The following is a 17,430-nucleotide window of genomic DNA, read 5'->3' on the forward strand; positions in this document are numbered from 1 at the left end:
GGGGGGCTGTCAGGAGAAGGGGGTGTAGAGAGCAGTTGGGGCAGGCAAGGGACAGGGAACAGGGAGACTTAGATAGGGGGTGGGGTCCTGGGGGCAGTTAGGGTGGGGGGGTCTCAGGAGAGGGCAGTCAGGGGACAGGTAGGGGATAGGGGAATTCTGAGGGGGGCAGGAAGTGGGAGGGGCGGAGCTAGGGCTGCACCCCTTGTCCTCTTTTTTGATTGTTGAAATATGGTAACCCTATTTAACCTGGCTGCAGATGAAGGCCTTAGGCTTTAGGTCTTGCAATATGTCTACAGACAAAGGCCTTATCCTTAAACTTAAGCCAGGTCAAGTTTGGCACCACTTGATGATTGAAGGCTTTTAATTCAAGCAAGTGGCAGAAGTCTTACACCTGTCAGTCTTATACCATGCAGCAGTGCTTACCTTAGATTTAGAAGGTTTTCTGATAACCCCAGACTTCTTGTTGCTTTTATCACAGCTTTCACCATCAGCAGAAACCACACTAGCTGCAGCAGCAAACACACCAGGAATGCTTATCAAGGGCCATTGTACTCTGAGCCAGGTCTTCAATAACGCTTGGCATTGATTTTAGCTGCATTGAATAGAATATAGTTGTTTACATTCTGCAAGATAATTCAGGAGGGTAAACAGATAACATTCACTAAAGCAAAGTCAATATTAACTACATTCACTGTGATATTAATTGTGCGGCTCTGCTGTGGAAAATGGCCCTTTTTTGGAGGGAGGGGGGTCTGTTTTTAGAATGGGTTATAATTTGCAGATACTTTATTATTATCTCAAAATGCTAGTCAGATATTCTGTGTCCCCTGAGGTGCTTTTAGATTTCAGGATATTTGTGTTTCTGATTTGTGTGTGTGTGTGTGTGTGTGTGTGTGTGTGTGTGTGTTTTTTACATACATTTCCTTAACTTTCCACAACAAAAGGAGGCAGGTAACACAAGTGCTGCTACACAGCACTGAGAGATTGGGCAACCCTTGGCCTTACAGAAGTTGCAGTTTTGCTAATGTGAAGATCCATAGAAATCAGCGTTTCAGTGTTGCAGGCATTATGTGCCTACAGCTTTATATGCTGAAATGCTAAACCGTTTCCTGTGCCATTTTCCTATTCAAGCATGCATATTTGAGCAACATATTGTTGTCATGGGATGCTCTCTGTGTTGTTGCCCTCCAGAGCTTCTAATTCAAAGTGTCTCCAGGCTGCCTGACTTTGCTTCTCCAGGTCTCACTTCCCATCTTTGAGCTCTCTTGAAGGTGGTTTCAGTATTTCTGTAGGTGATAAGCAGCAGAAGTTTTGATTTCTAGAAGAAATCATATACAGGGCCTCTCAATTGGTAAAAGCACACTATCCCCCTTTCACATTTAGAGACTGAGAGCCCTTTTCTCCACTCCATCGCAGAAACTTCAAATGCCCCGTCCTGCAGAGTTCCTGAGATCTGCAGCAAAGGGGGTAGGGAGAAGGTTCTGCTACTTCTCTCCAGTGGACCTTAGGGGCGATGCGTGAGCGGAGCTGCCTTTTTGTGTCCCATAGGAGCCAAATTGCACCCAAATTCTACCTGTGTTCCACCAAAAGATGATCACTCCTGGTCTTTGTTTTAAGCTTCCTGCACTAATTTTCTTCTTGCCCCTTGTTTTTAGTCTTTTCCCTACATTGTCTGTGTCCCGTGTTTGAGATATGGCAGATGGAGAGTTATGTCCCTTATGTGTTCCTACCTTGGGCTGATTGAAGGCTGCATCAGGCCAGAAAAGGTCTGCAGTCCCCTAATTATACAGGCAGTCCAAGGGAGATAATGGAATCCATCTTTTCCATACTGTCGGGAGAAGTGAGGAGATGAGGGAGCAGGTTCTAGGGACACTGTCTCTTCCTGAATCTCTGTCTTCCTAACAGCTTTCTGGCAGTTTCCAGCACTTCATTATGTGAAGTACCACTGGGTGAAACTGTTTTTGTTTAAATAGACCCTGACATTACTATAAATATATCCAGCATGTATTATTTCTGCCAAAGTGGCAGGCATGTAGTAGATGGAAGCTCTGGGCGGAATATCAATGCCTTGATTTTTTCCAACCTTCCGTGCAGCATTGAGAGGGCCACTAGGACTAGCCAGTGGAGATTGAGATATAATTGCTTGCCTATATCGGTAATATCTCTCGGTTACACCACCTGAATACCAATGAGAAAGAAGGAGGGTGTCAAACAGAATTGTGGGGAAGAGAAAAATAGGGGTGGAAAGAAGGACAAGTGATTAAGAGAAGAGACCAAAAGGCAGAGTGAATACAATAGACTGTTTTTGTTTGAAGTCTGTTACTGGGGAATGATTTGTATTTGTAATGAAATTTTCAGGAGCAAAGCACATTACACAATCAATGATTTAGAAAGAAAATGGGGGAGGGGAAAGTATGCAGCTTGACCCAAAGTGCCAGTGAAAAGAATACTCCTAGGGGTGAGGAGAAAAAGGGAACAGACTCCAGGATGAGTAACTGGAAATTAGCACATCCCTTTTAGCTTGATGGATAATGCACCAAGAGTTTTTAATTGAATTCTCTCCTATACTGCCTTTCTCACAATAATTGACCTCAATAACTCTTCTTAAGGCAATTTAGCTTTAAGCAACGTTAAAACTTGACATCACCTTGCTGTGCAACTGGCTACTTAGGTGCAGTTTCATCAGCTCCAGCTTCACTGACTCGCTGCCATTCTATATGTTGTTTCTGAGAAATAGAAATCTACGGCCAGATCATTCCCCTCCATGAGCAGAGTGTTCCAAAGACAGTTTGGGAGTACAGAATATCTGAGGCATTGTCTTCCCTTCCTTGCATCTTATGGATGTAATCCTGCAAGTGCACTGCATGGCTCAAGCTCTGTATATGAAAAGAGGGCTTGTCTGAAGAATGTTTTCTCTATGGCATCTGTAGAATAAATATAAAATTAGAGAATTAAAAGTTAGCTTTAGTTTGGTTAAAGAAAGATGTATTATAAAGAAAGGCCCTAATTAGCAAGTAAAAGAAAGGCCTTGAAAGTAATGAGTTATAAGGCCAGAAGGAATGAAATAGGGAGGATGTCTGGTTCAAAGAATAGCTAATGAAATAAAGGGAAGTTTCTAAAAAGAAGGCCTCTGACTGATAGGGGTGACTGCAGATGGTTTTAAACAAGACAAAGAGAATCTGTCTTAAAAAGAGCTAACATGGACCTTCCCAACCCACCTACCAATGTTATCTCAAAAATTAGGGCCTACGTGAACCCAGGTGCAACAGAAAAACTGTTGATCAATGAGAAGGAGGGAAAAAGATAGAAAGGAAAGGCCTTGGGGAGAAAGGAGGTTATAAATCTTATCTGGATTAAGGCTGGAAATAAGGGTGAACTGTCTCAAATTGTTTTTTAGCTGAAGTCAGTAGTTGGCAGTGACATCACTTTCTTAAAGGGCTAAAAAACTAAACTTGTAAAGGGTTCATTGCTGATACCTGCCTGACCAAGTTGGAGCTGGTCAGTATAGGTCTAAGCATCCCTGAGTTTAGCCCATTTGTAAGTATTTTGATCTAATACTTATCAATGTTTTGTTATGGATGTAGTAAATAGCTTATTTAGGTTTTTAGGTATGTTTATAGCAATACCATTTGGCCTTTGGATTTAATAAAACAATTTATGGTTAAATTGGTGACACGGTAAAAACCTGCATAAATAATCATCCCAACAGCATTACTACTTTCAACTCCCCAAAGCTGTGGGGAAGCCTTGCATAGGGCTGTCTCTTGGTATCCAGTTGGGGCGGGGGGACTAAACATAGCTGAGAAACGGTTTGAATGCACAATCTCAGCATATTTGGCCCTGGTCCCTACAGATCTTGGTGTTTTAAGTCACTCTGTCTCATTCTCGAATGATGCAATGGAAACTCCAAGGGGGAGCTTGCAGCCCTTCTGATGTGGACTGTTCCCATGTAAAGGTTGATCAGGGCTCTAGTTCATAACATTCGAAATCTGCACTATAAGCTCACCCATTTGCCGACTCTGGGGTGAATCAAACTTTGGAAGCATGGAGAGGGGAAGGCGGTATGTAGCACTAAGATTAGTTGCACCATGGCACTACATCTGCTAGGTTGAGGAATTTTCTATGCATGCCTCCAAGTAGTGGAGCCTGTGATACATTCTGAAGTGACCATGGTGGTGAGGAGGGGATGTTACCAAACCTGCCCCTTGGTCTCTCCTGGAAAGCCTTGTTGGCAGAAGATGAAAAATGCTACACAAATGTTCCTTATTTTACAAAAAAGTAAGAAAGCTAGTCTAAGCAAAAGACTGAAGAAAATCACTTTTGCGCTATTAATTTTAGTCTCCACTGCAGATAGGCTTTAATAGGTAGGTTGGGGGGAGGGGGGGGTGTTGTAAAGAGGATGAGTGTGTATTTGACCTATATCCTGCACATCATCTCCCAAAAGTCTGAAAGGCACAATGGAATGAATGTACTATTACATTATGCCTCTCATTTTCACCCCTATTAATTTTATTGTTACCTCACATATATACACATTACATTTCTATCATAATTATTAAAATGAAAAGAAGAAAGAGGACAAATCGAGCTATTGCCGTTTTTGTGATCAGGAGGCAGCTCTAGGAATTTTTATTGTTTTAAAGCCACATACCTGGAAAATGCACCACCACAGTTTGTTATATTATTGTAGAGTCGCTTTTGTATTGGGAAGATTTTTATTGGGTTTGTTAGTAAAGAATCAATTAATAAGCAATTGCAGTCACTGTGCAGAATGACACCTGATAGCAAGATGAGGCAAAAGTCTCAGCTGTACAATCCAATATAACATGTTTTATTTTTATGAACTCTTTATGGGCCCAAATTTAGGTTCTAATTCAAAAAGAAAATAAACAGTACATTTTTTTTTCTTCCCTAAGTATTAAGAGTGTGACAAATATAAAAGGTAAGAGAATACAGCAGGAAGCAATATAGTCAGTCCTATGCTGGAGTGAGAGAAATAACTCGTTTACAAAAATATGCCTACAAACTAGCAAGTTTCCCAAATAAGGCAAATTTAAATAATTATTTCCATATCAAGCACAACATATTGAAGTGAGTTTGAGGAGGAATTCAAACTGTAACTTAAAGGTATCTCTGATAAGGCTTTCAGAGAGTTTATTTAGCCTGGTGGGACAGGGAGCTTGGTTAAAAGGGGAACTACCATCGGTCATGCGGAGTTTTGGTGGACAATGTTGGTGCTGCTATAAGAAATGTTTAAAATTATGCAGCGTCATGCTGTTGTTTCTCTCTTGCAGCTCAAAACCACAGTGACACCCAAGTGTTCTTCTACCTGTGGATTGTCTTCTATTTAATCAGCTCCTGCTACACCCTTATTTGGGACCTGAAGATGGACTGGGGTCTCTTTGACAAGAATGCTGGTGAAAATACCTTCCTTCGGGAAGAGATCGTCTATCCACAGAAAGTGAGTACGCAGCCTTTTGTCATTTTGGGGAGGGTCTGCCAATGTTTTAACAAAACACTTTGGATTAAAGGTACATTCTGACTGGCCACTGGACTGTCTTAAATTCAGTGTGTCAGAAGTTCTGATTATATAATCTGTCCATTACCAAAGAGAAAGTCCCATCCTTATTACGATTATTGAAAGCCATAGGCGCTGACTCTCTGGGTGCCCCAGGACTGGAGCACTCATGGGGAAAAAAATTAACTGGTGTTTAGCACCCGTTGGCAGCCAGCTTCTCCACTCCCCTGCCCCCCCAGTGCCTCCCGCCCGCCAGCAGCCCCACCGATCAACTTCTCCTCCTTCCTCCCAGCGCCTACCGCCCGCCGCAGTCAGCTGTTTCGCGGCATGTAGGAGGCGCCTGGGGGGGCATGCTCAGGGGAGGGGGTGGAAATGGGCGGGAAGGGGCAGGGTGGGCACTTGGGAGAAGGAGTGGGGGGCGAGGTCTGGGGTGGAGCAGGGGTGGGAAGAGGTGGAACTGGGTGGGGACTTTGGGGAAGGAGGCAGTTGGGGGCAGGGCCCAGGCCCAGAGGAAGCCAGTGCCTATGTTGAAAGCTGTAAGAGGCATATACTATATTTTAGTAATACAGATAGCAAAGTAATATCCATTGTGACGGGTTCAGTCAGAAAGACCCCCTTGGGACTGTCACCTGATGTGCTGAAATTACCTCTGAGCCCGTTATCCCTGCCAGCTTGGGACTTCCAGAACCCTGTCTTATTGAGGCAGACATGCTAGCCTGCTGCAACACAGACCTAGGGTCTGGTCCATGCCCGCAAAGCTGCAGACTTAACTTGAAAACAGCTCAGCAGGTTACCTGTCTCCAACACCCAGACACCCAGTTCTGAATGGGATCCAAACCCCAAACAAATCTGTTTTACTCTGTATAAAGCTTATACAGGGTAAATTCATAAATTATCCGCCCTCGATAAGACAGAGGGCATGGCTACACTTGCAGATGTAGAGCGCTGGGAGTTAAACCAGCCTTCGGAGACCGCAGCAGGGAAAACGCTGCCGAGTTTTTACACTGTCAGCTGCAAACGCATTGGCATGGCCACATTAGCAGCTCTTGCAACGCCACAAAGAGCTGTTGATCTTTCACCATGATTCCTGAATATTACAGGTGGTTAGAGCAAAGGGTGATATGCAGGTAATCCCACAAGTAGAATACAGCCGTTATATTAGGTACTTGGGTACGTTGAGGATCAAGGCCTGTATGTAATTTGTCTAAAGAACATCTTAAAATATAAAGGAATAAAAGATTTGAAGTGGTTCAGAAAAATTTGTAAACTTCTAATAAAAAAAAAATTAAAGCCCTTTCCTTAAATTTTGAAATGAGCACTTTAGGGACTCCCAAAAATCTGTTTTTTAATCTGGTCTTTGTAGGTGCTCATGCAGCTATTGCAACCTGATGTAAGAAATTCTGAGGTGTTATATTTGTAAGAAATCTTTTCAGTATTTCCCTGTTCCACTACCTGGTGAATCTGTGGTTGGAGACAGTTTTGTTTTAAATCAAAACAAGTAAAAGTACAATAAAACTAAAAACCTGGTGAAAAACACTCTTACAAGTCTCTTACACGTAAATAAACAATTGCTATGCAAACGTTAGCTGCAGAAGGAGAACCAGGGTAAAAACAATAAATAACAAGAGAAATAAATGTAGGTCTGGTTCATATGGGGAAGTTTGCCCTTGTCTAAATTGGTTTAGAAACTGATTTATTCAAGTCAATGCAACGCTTATGTGGATGCTTATTTCAGCTTAAGAATGCTGTAGATTGATTTAAGTTAAATCGGTCAGGAATTGGTGGATAATGTTTCCACACAAGAGGGCTGAACTGATTTAATTTAAATTAGTTTCAAAACAAATTTAGTTAAATCAGTATAAATCTCTTGTGTAGACAAGCCTTAGGTAACTGGGAGACTTAAATACTGACAGTCATATATATCATACTTAATATGGCCTGTGTCTAGCTCTGGTGATCATCTCTACCTTACTATAAAAGCTTATTTTAGGGTCCCAGAGTCTTCTGTCTGGAGAAGGAAGATGGAAGAGAGGTTAAACTTGGCACTGTGTTATATTTTCCCTGCATTAAGCCCATAGCCATCAGTGGTTGTATTGAATGGTATTGAAGAATTAATCCCAATAAACGTGAAAGTTAGTGATGGGATTGGCTCTGCTTCTCCTTGGTCATTTGGCAGGTATTCTTGCTCTGTGTTGAACATGTCAGCTGACCTGTCCTATGTTACTCTTTGCTCCTCAGGCCTATTACTATTGTGCCATTGTGGAGGATGTAATCCTGCGCTTTGCCTGGACCATCCAGATCTCCCTCACTTCCATGCAAGTCTTTCCTTATGCCGGGGACGTCATCTCTACTGTCTTTGCACCACTTGAGGTTTTCCGGTAAGGTGGCTCAGCTAAACAGTATTTCAAACTGCTTGTTTATTCCTTTTGTTTTACAAACAATAACACCAGAAAGGTGGGGAAGTCCCTGGCTTTCCATAGGCTCATGGAGCTGTTGTTTGAAAAGCCATAAAGTGATGAAAACACAGAGCGCCAAGACTCAGAATATGCACTAAATCTGAGCAAATTGCTGGCTGAAAGAGGGCTATGGAATCTTTCGCTGACCTGTCTGGGATTCAGAGACCCCTGAAAACACGTAGGCCTGAGACCTGGGTTCTACCTCACTCTGTTGTATTTGCTAGGGGAATGTCTTACCTGAGTTTGTTGGGGGAATTTAGCAAGCTCACATTTTAAGCATTTTCACTGGTAAAAATTATTGAAATGTCACTTCAAGGCTAAATTTACAAATTTTCCCAAATCTCTTCTGCTTTTGCAAATTATTAAAAAATGGAATTCTCACTGTGATCAGGCACTTCCAGAGCATTAATGCTGTCTGCATGTTAGTGTTACATCAGGAATCACGTGTCTGCTTGAGATGAGCAAAACAGCTTGCTTTTGAATCTCACTGTGTGTGTGGGGGGGGGGAGGAGTTATTTGTATTTATTCCTCCTAACTGATAATCCTTGGGCTACCTTGACACCAGCCATGCAGGGGTAATCCTCACTGTTAAAACTATGAATGATTCCACCAAAACTGTTTGCTTCCCTGGAGAAGTCCATCAATCTACTGCTGTGAAGCAATGTAGCAGGTTGCTCCTTGTTAGTCATTCACCTTCCCAACCATTTACTTCTCTCCAACCTGTCAATTTACAGGGCCTTGCCCTCATAGGGTCTATGTGTAATCCCAGGGAAGTGTACGCAGTAGCATCTTTGGGACTGCATCACTGCTTTGCCAAAAATTGGTGACAGCTGTGAAAGTGGTACTTAGTTTTTATATTATTCCCTTTTCTCCTTCCCTCTCTCCTTCCAGGCGGTTTGTGTGGAATTTCTTCCGTCTGGAGAATGAGCATCTGAACAACTGTGGCGAGTTCCGTGCTGTCCGGGACATCTCAGTGGCACCAATGAATGCTGATGACCAGACACTACTAGAGCAGATGATGGACCAGGAAGATGGCGTCCGAAACCGCCAGAAGAACAGGGTGTGGAAGCGTAGCCTGAGCGTGTCCCTGCGCCGACCTAATCTTTCTTCACAGTATGTATTGCTTTACCCTCTTGCACAACAAAATTTGAAGGGATTAATTTATTAATAAGTGTTTGAGGTGCCATGTTGGAGACATAACTCTAAATAGTTTGAAAAGAGAGGACTGACCCAACTAGTAAATAAATACATTGGCATTTTTACCCTCTCACACCAAGTCTCTGTAGCATTGATGCAGTGTGCTTTGTTCAGTAAGGTTGACTAACCAAGTGTACTTTTGTCAGGTACAGAGTTCTGTTTAGATAAACACATTTAAGGCACAGTTTATCCCTCAGACATGCAGTGAAGCAAGGTATGTCATGTATGTCATAAGGTAAGCTCTGTCGTGGAAAGAAGCACCCACGCAGTAATTTTAGTTCACAGACTCAGAGCCTGAGGCCTTTATTGCAATACGAACCAGTGCGCACTGGGGTGTAGCTCGGAAGCTAGCACCCCGAACAGCAGCACGCAGGCTGCTTTTATTTACTAAAACCACAAGCATGATACAATTAATACGTCATTAGTTAAGAAATTAAGAACCAATCATAAGCTGGGCATATAGTGGACACGAGCTCGGGGACGAATCACAAGCCGGGTTTTAGGTGAACACGCGCTCATCATGAGCTGGGGCGTTGGGTTGGGGTCACTCTTCCCTCCTCCCCTCGCCCTCTTTCTTAATGTTCCAAGAAGTGGGTGTAATTGGGCATGGGGACATTTGGTGGTTTCCGCGAGGGTGGTGCTCAACTCTGGCTTGGGTACATTTCTTAAGACTTGGTACATGTCATTTTCCGGGGGATTTCGGTAAGAGCTAAGGGGGGTTTTTCGGGGGACGCTTAAAAGAGAGCTATCATTGGCTGATTTGCAGATAGCTGGAATTAGAGTATTATTGCAAACAATAGTAGCAGCAAGGATGATTATTTCTTTGCAGACCAATGTCTCAACACCTAGCATCTTGCGGTTATTATATTTCAGTAACGGTTATCATATTTCAGTAACACTGCGGGTTTATATCTCTAAAGCTTATGATTATCATATTTTTAAAGCAGTTAGCTCACCAACAGACTTTATGCAGACTTCCTCCTTACTATTTAGTTTTATTAAAAGAACATTATGTTGTGCAGTTTGGTTCAGGCTTTTAGGCCTGCTCCAGCTCTGGGCAAAGGTTATCAGTGTAACAGGCTTCTGTGGGAGGGTCCGTGTCGGAGTGTGGTGACTCATAGCTTAAGCTGTTATAGTAAAGAAGACCCCCCTGTTCTGTTTCCCCACAGCTCTGTGTGTGTGTGTGAAGCACAGTGTCAGATTGAACAAGAAATATGCACAGTAGCATATGTCCACCATCTGAGGGCAGGATTGATTCCCTAAGGCCTTGTCTACACTGCCACTTTACAGCACTGCAACTTTCTCGCTGAGTGCTGCAAGTTTCAGCGCAGTAAAGTGGCAGTGTAGACAGTGCACCAGTGCTGGGAGCTACTCTCTTCATGGGAGTGTTTTTTTGTTTTGTGTTTTTTTGGGGGGGTTTTACAGCGCTGGGAAAGCTCTCTCCTAGCACTGGTGCCGCGACTACACAGCCACGTTAAAGTGCTGCTGCAACAGCGCTTTAACGTTGCTCGTGAAGATATACCCTAAGGAATGTAACTGTATGCAGTGTTTAGTGTGAGTATCTGTATACAGTACCTGTAGGAATAGAATTCCTTGTATAAAGGTCATAGGCACTGACTCTGGGTGCTCTGGGCTCAAACACCAACGTAAAAAAAAATAGTGGGTGCTCAGCACCCAGGAGCCAGAACTTGAGTGTGGAATGTGATGAGTTCTGTGCTGCTAACAACTTCTGCCCTTGGGGCAGGGAGTTTGTTTATAAACAGAGGCAGGGTGATTAAGATAACAAAAGGCTCATTAAATTAAATTAAGAATTATTAGATGATCCTGAAAGCATTACCAAGCACTCCAGTTAAAAGATAGGAAACAAAGAGTAGGAATCAGTGGTCCATTTTCAGACTGGAGAGAGGTAAATAGTGGTGTCCCGGAGGGGCTTGTTCTGGGACCAGTGCTTTTAAACATATTCATAAATGATATGCAAAAAGGGATAAACAGTGAGGTGGCAAAGTTTGCAGATGATACAAAATTACTCAAGATAGGTAAGTCCAAAGCTGACTGCAAAGAGTTGCAAAGGGATCTCTCAAAACTGGCAACAAAATGGCAGATGAAATTCCACATTAAATGCAAAGTAATGCACATGGCAAAATATAATCCCAACTGTAAATACAAAATGGTGCCTAAATTAGCAGTTACCCATCAAGAAAGAGATCTTGGAGTCATTTGCAGTGGTCTGGAAGCACTATGATTCCAGACTACTGCAAATTTATAAGAATCCTTCTCATTGTGCCTGTATTATCCTGAACTCATTCTCCAGCTTCAGAAGTCTTAAAAATTATCTCCAGTCATCAATGGGACAGACTCAACTGAATAATGTGGCTGTCCTTAATGTGTATCAACACAGTACCAGGCAACTAGATGTGAATAAGATTGCTGACAGTTTCATCCAGAAAGCTACAGTGAGACATAATGTCTTTAAACTGGGATGTTAGTGGAGACAGCTTGTAGATGATTGCAATGATTTTAATATACTGTAATTCATGATAATGTAATTGTGTAGTTCATAACAATTTAATCATTATTAAAGATACCAATGAGAGACACATTCAATAACTAGAATATGAAAAAACATGTATAAATATGCTGAAAATAGCCACCCCCCAAAACTGGCAGAGTGCCCTTCTTCAACACACACATCTCTTCAAAAGCACCCACCAGCAAAAACACAAAAGTCAGTGCCTATGATAAAGGTTATTCTAGTTTCACTCCCAGCCTCAAAACATTTGTTTACATTTTGTGTCCTTTGTTTGCTGTATTGTAACTAACCAGTAGAGGGCGCTGTTAACCTCCAGAATTTAGCTGTATCAGAAAGATGAGCATTAGAGGCAGAAAGATATCAGTCATCCCTCTGTATTTTTATAGGGTAATCTTCTCATCCTGGGGGGAGGGGAGAGTATGAATTACCACATGTCTATAGTAGTCTGCTGGCCTAGATATTACCTGTGTAGGGAATATGTTTGACAGAATGTATTTATCTTATCTGTAGATTGTAGTAATGTCTTCCTTCCCCTCAGTGAGTGAGTATTTTTGTTTGCTTGTTTGTTTTTTCCCAGATCCAAGGCTCGTGACACCAAGATATTGATAGAGGACACAGATGACGAAGCAAACACATGAAACACATAGTCCACAGAGTCTATTTCCACATCCCTTGTTTTCTTGCTCTACTACCCTTTCCCCGACCAATCCAACCTCTGGTACAGTTCCAGCTGAAAACAGGAGAAAACACTGAACACATTTTCCGAGCTCTTCCGGACCGGATCCTATGGACTCCAACAAGCTCACTGTGTTTCTTTTCTTCTGGTTTAATTTTCATTTTCTACTTTTAAAATAAATATTTACTTCGTTTTGCCAATCAGAGGACAGTTAAAGAAAGAAGTATCTAAGAATTGTTTACAATCACAACAAGGACACAAAACCCTATCTGGATGAAGAACAAGCATCATAGGGACTCTCTGATGGGACAGCACCGAGAATACACTCGGCTTCTGCTTGGCCCAGTTTCGACTGATTGAAACTGGACTTGGGTTTTTAAATTTGTGTTTTGTTTTTTTCTTTCCTTCATATCCAGCGCTGAGGCACTGGCTGCACTTGCAGGGAAAGTGCACTTAGAGCAGTACCTTCATTCACGAAGCTACTTTTTAATTTGATGTAACTTTTCTTATAATTTTTTTGGAAATACGATGTATTTGTTGCATACAGTTTTCACATTATTTATGAAACTTAACAACCATATGAGAATGATTTTTTGAGTCCTGTGCAATGAAGGCGATAGCAGTAAAACAAGGCAGGGGGATGTAGATCTGGATTATGCCCTGCAAATACCTCTTTCATGAGATAATTTGCGCCAGTTTGACCCTTTTTCTCTTCAGTTTAGTTTTATTTATAAACCAAAGTTTTTCTTTCTGGTTTTAGTTGCTGCTGCTGTTGCTTCAGAAGCCTGAGCATGTTTCACGTACCAGTTCATGCTCATCTTTCCACGTGGCCGTGCAAAGATAGTGCAAATGATTCTGTTTTAAAGGAGAGTTGTAATAAATCTTGCCACAAGGCGAAACACCCAGGCAAAAAAAGGGGGGTTGGTGTTTAGGTTAAGAACTGTTTTTTCAAAGCCTTAATCTTCATGAGATAAGGTTAGAATACTGTGCACCCCTGTTAAATAGGGAGCTTTTCCATTGTTCCGCTTCAGCTAACTACAGCAAAAATAAAAGTGGACGAGATGAGGACATGATCTTTTGCATGTGTGGGAGGAGGGTTTGTTACATGTTTTGGTTCATAGGTGGCTACGCTTCAGAGAATTGGCACCCCTGACCCAGTTTGCTGTGGGGCAAGGAGGTGGTTGTGTGTGTCCAGAGGGTAGGGAAGTTGGTATTAAATTTGAAGTCTTTAATGACATTTTATTTTATATGTTTTGCCAGGCTTTGGCAAAGTGTTCTCTACCAGTCACTTCCTGAGCACACCTTCAGGTTGCTTTGTTTGTTGCCTGTCTTTTACACCCTCTCCTCAGTGTAGTCTAAAACCAGTTAAGTGGTAGGTCAGCCTTGCACTGGAGTGTGAGTGATCATACTCAGCAGGCTAGGGTTTAAGGACATCGTACTGCTTAGCAATTTCAGTAGAAATGATAAGGCCAGCTTGATAAGGTTTGTATATTTTGATACCACCACCAACCTCTTAGACGAGAGCAACATGAGTGTTTGAGGGCCATGCCCTACACCACTGCAGGCATTAATGCTTGCAGAAAGCTTCAGTGTTTAATATTAATAAAAGCTTATTTGTCCTTGCTCTATTGCATGTAAGGTTAACACCAGGGACTGGGGGAAGCTGCTTCAATTCCCTTTAATCCTGTCCTTACCCCAAGGCTCGACTTTACAGCAGGGACTGTTGAAGACTTTGCATCCTTTTCGGATGGGGCATGGACACTTTTTCTGCTGCTCTGCGTCCTTGTTTTTAACCACTCTTCCATGTATTCCAAGTACTCTCTTAGTTCTTTGGCAGTGCCAGTAGGTAGCCATATACAGTTATTGTTCAGACTCCAAGTGGCAGATTCACACCCTCAACTAAAGAGGAGCCATTTTTGACTTCTGTCCCTTGTTTTGAATTTACATTTCTAGCAATCAGATGCTAGGAATCCCTGCTCAGCTGCTGTTAAATAATTTTTCTTTCTTTAGCCAATCATATGGCTTATTACATATGGCTGGTGCGCTGCTTTTTCTTAGTTTGCCTATTGTGCCTCTTGCCCAGAGGAACTGAAGAAGGAAACTTAATTGTATTCATTTAGTTTAAATAGGGCAAAATAACTTTATCATACATTGGTGGTAGTGAACTGGTGCCCCTTGACAGAGTGAGCATTATCTCAGTTATCAGCACTGTCATATTGCACCCTGAACTTACCGAGAAACTTTGATGACCTGTTAGGAAAGGCCTCAGCACTACCACTGATCTACTGAAGGTGATAGTGTCATTCAAGTGGAATAGATGATTTGTGTATTGTTATTCCTCCACCAATGTGACCAGGGCCAACTGGTATTTCAGCACCAGCCCACTCTGGTGAGAGGAATCTGAACAATACAGACTAACCCAGATTTCTGTCGTTGCCCCTTTTGGTGCCCAAGAGTCTGATTCCCCTGATCTTGACTGTTCAGACAAGGACAGATCTACCTGTCCAGCAGGAAGTGGAGTTTGAGATGGAAAGCCCTCTAAAGTATTTCAGTCCACTATTTTGCATTTCAGTGATTTTTGCTGTGTTCACAATGTTCGATTCCACACAGAACAGAGAGCTCGTTCTCCTGGGAGGTAACTACAATACTCTGGCTAACAATTGGGATATCATCAGCAACTAAAACTGTCAGAGAATAGTGATGCCATATATGCCAGTGGGCAGTTTAAAAGGAGTAGCAGCCAAACCAAGGGGCACAACCTGAACTAATCGTGTCATTACTTAAGGAAGCATTGCTTTAAAAAAAGGGGGGGGGGGTCTTACTGATAGCACTCCCTTGTCAAAGGAATGGAAAGTATCATTGCAGCAATTAGGGCATCTGAAAAAATTTTAGAACTTGGTACAGAGAGATCTTAAAGTATCACGGAACAAGTAGAAACAAGTGAAACATTGTGAATGAGTTTCTGAGCTCAGCTAGGAGAATTGAACATGTTCTGGTTAGTGTGCCTCTGACATGAGTGGTACTGCATGAGCTGATTGGCTCAAACTTTAAACTCACGGAAGGATCAAGTCAACAAGAACTGAGGTCTTAGTCAGTTTTTTCTGCAATGTATCATTCTGGGGGAAGAGAGATAATTTTGTTCTGTGTTTGTCAATATACTGCTTCCACCTTCTTTCTCTTCCCACCCTGCAGAAGAGCACTCTGTTTCAGGCTATGTTTTCCCTGCCAAAAAAGTTTTTTTTTACAGTGAGAGAACTAATTGCTGTTAGTAACTTGGTGTAAAAATGCATGTTTTATGACCATGAAGACAGCCTCTGTAATGAAGGTGTCCGTACACTTGGGTCAGGATGCCTGAGCTCCTAGCATCATGGTCCAAAAGAACCCAGTTTCCAGAATCACTGTACTCCCTGGTGCCGCAAGGGCTTGTATTCCATGACTACACAGAGACATTTCTGAGCCATTCGGAATATAGCTCCTCTCAGGAGTTAGTTCTAAAAACCTGTCTGGTTGCATCTGTGAATGTACAGTGATATCTAGCCAGTTAAATGAGATATAATCAAGCAGGGCAGCTAGTGAAAGAAATATAACCACCTCTCCTACTGAGTGGTCTGCAAAATGAGAAAGTGAGAAAAGATGTTTCCCCTCTGGTGGTCACACTTCATGAATAACCTTTGCAAATATAACGGAATGGGTGTGAAAATACTGCTGTAGAAGACTAGCATTACTAAATGCAGAATGCGCGGTGAAAGGAGAACAAGGAACTGGGTCTTTTATCCAGTGGATTGCCTCAAACTCACAGATGGAATAGCAGGAGAGCCAGGAACCTGCTTCCAACTTCCTTAAGCAAAAGCTGGAAAATGCCCATCATCTTCCTATTTTATAGCACCTATGTTTGCCTTTCCTTTTGATCTCTCTGGGTTCTCTCCTTCCCTTCTCTTAAAGGGTGCTCTTCTGCTGGAATTGAGACCTACCCAATGGTTCTGCTTTGTATTCACCTGAGCTTAGAGTGGATGGTATTTGTCTCACCACTGGATATTTTTTTAAAATGGAGATTTCCCCACACCCCTGTAGTTTAGAAGTTCAAGTTGGCCACATTCATTCCCTGTTCAGAGGGGTCTCCATCCCTCCCAGACATCTAAAGTTGCATGGGGATTGTCAGGCAATGTTAATCAGGCAGATCCGTTTCCAGGCTGTTGAGATATTGACCACTGTGAATCCACACGGATCTCTAATTCCCTGGATCTTTCCTCCAGCTTCTGACTGTACTATATGAAAATGAGATTTTGATCACTGGCATGTGCTTATCACAAATCATAGATTTTTTTTTTCTATACTTTGCTGATAGAAAGGCCAGAATCCCTTTGCTGTGTTCTCTTGGATGAAAGTCATCTATGGGAGGAAGGCAACTGGGGGAGGGGAGGGTCGGACAGTGGATTCTCTGCATAGAACTTCACAGAGCAAAGCTTAATGAACTAGGGCAGAAATCCTGGGGGAGAGCGTGCCTGTCAGGCTCATTCTCTACTAACTTTACTGCTACCTTTCCCTTCATATTCTCCTGCTTTCTTATGGCTGTATCCTGAATGTCTCAATATATTCATACTTCTGAAATTCAGATACATTTTGGAGGCAAATTTGCTTGCCCTGCCCTCCCCTATCCTACTTCCTCTGTTTCTTCAGTATCACTGTTTATATCAGGGTAGTGTCATGAAGATCAATAGAGAGGAAGAGACAGAAGCTTTAAGCATAGAATTACAGGCAGAAGTTCCCGCTGTGGTGCAGTGAGACTGAGCCATCCTCTGAAAAAGGAAGCTCTTCTTGCTACTATTCTGTCACCTCCTGTTGGCTGCTCTGATTCTTCCAGGTACCCTTTGCTGCTGCTTCCTACGGGCCAAAATGAACAAATTCTTTCCTTCTCCTCCCCTCCATAAGTCTGCCAGCCTTGTCTCTAACAGATGATTCCTTGCATAAGCCTTCTCTAGAATTTATCCTTCAGTCTTTGCCTCTGGGCAAAGGGGCGGGGAAGAATGCATTGGGCTTCGTAGTTTTCAGTATT

The 17,430-nt window shown here is 42.4% G+C and overlaps 1 protein-coding gene across 1 annotated transcript in view; it reads left to right on the plus strand.

Moving 5' to 3' along the window:
• Positions 1-12,656, plus strand: part of LOC113407335 (xenotropic and polytropic retrovirus receptor 1-like) — a 71,528-nt gene extending 58,872 nt beyond the window's left edge. Inside the window, exons 11-14 of the mRNA XM_026655737.1 lie at positions 5,295-5,461; positions 7,757-7,896; positions 8,866-9,087; positions 12,279-12,656. Of these exons, the coding sequence (XP_026511522.1) occupies positions 5,295-5,461; positions 7,757-7,896; positions 8,866-9,087; positions 12,279-12,339 (590 nt within the window). The 3' untranslated portion in view covers positions 12,340-12,656. The remainder of the gene's footprint in view (positions 1-5,294; positions 5,462-7,756; positions 7,897-8,865; positions 9,088-12,278) is intronic.
• Positions 12,657-17,430: the final 4,774 nt, after the last annotated feature.

Source organism: Terrapene carolina, unplaced genomic scaffold, assembly GCF_002925995.2.
Source record: "Terrapene carolina triunguis isolate 2854851 unplaced genomic scaffold, T_m_triunguis-2.0 Scaffold211, whole genome shotgun sequence".
NCBI classification, from domain to species: domain Eukaryota; kingdom Metazoa; phylum Chordata; order Testudines; family Emydidae; genus Terrapene; species Terrapene triunguis.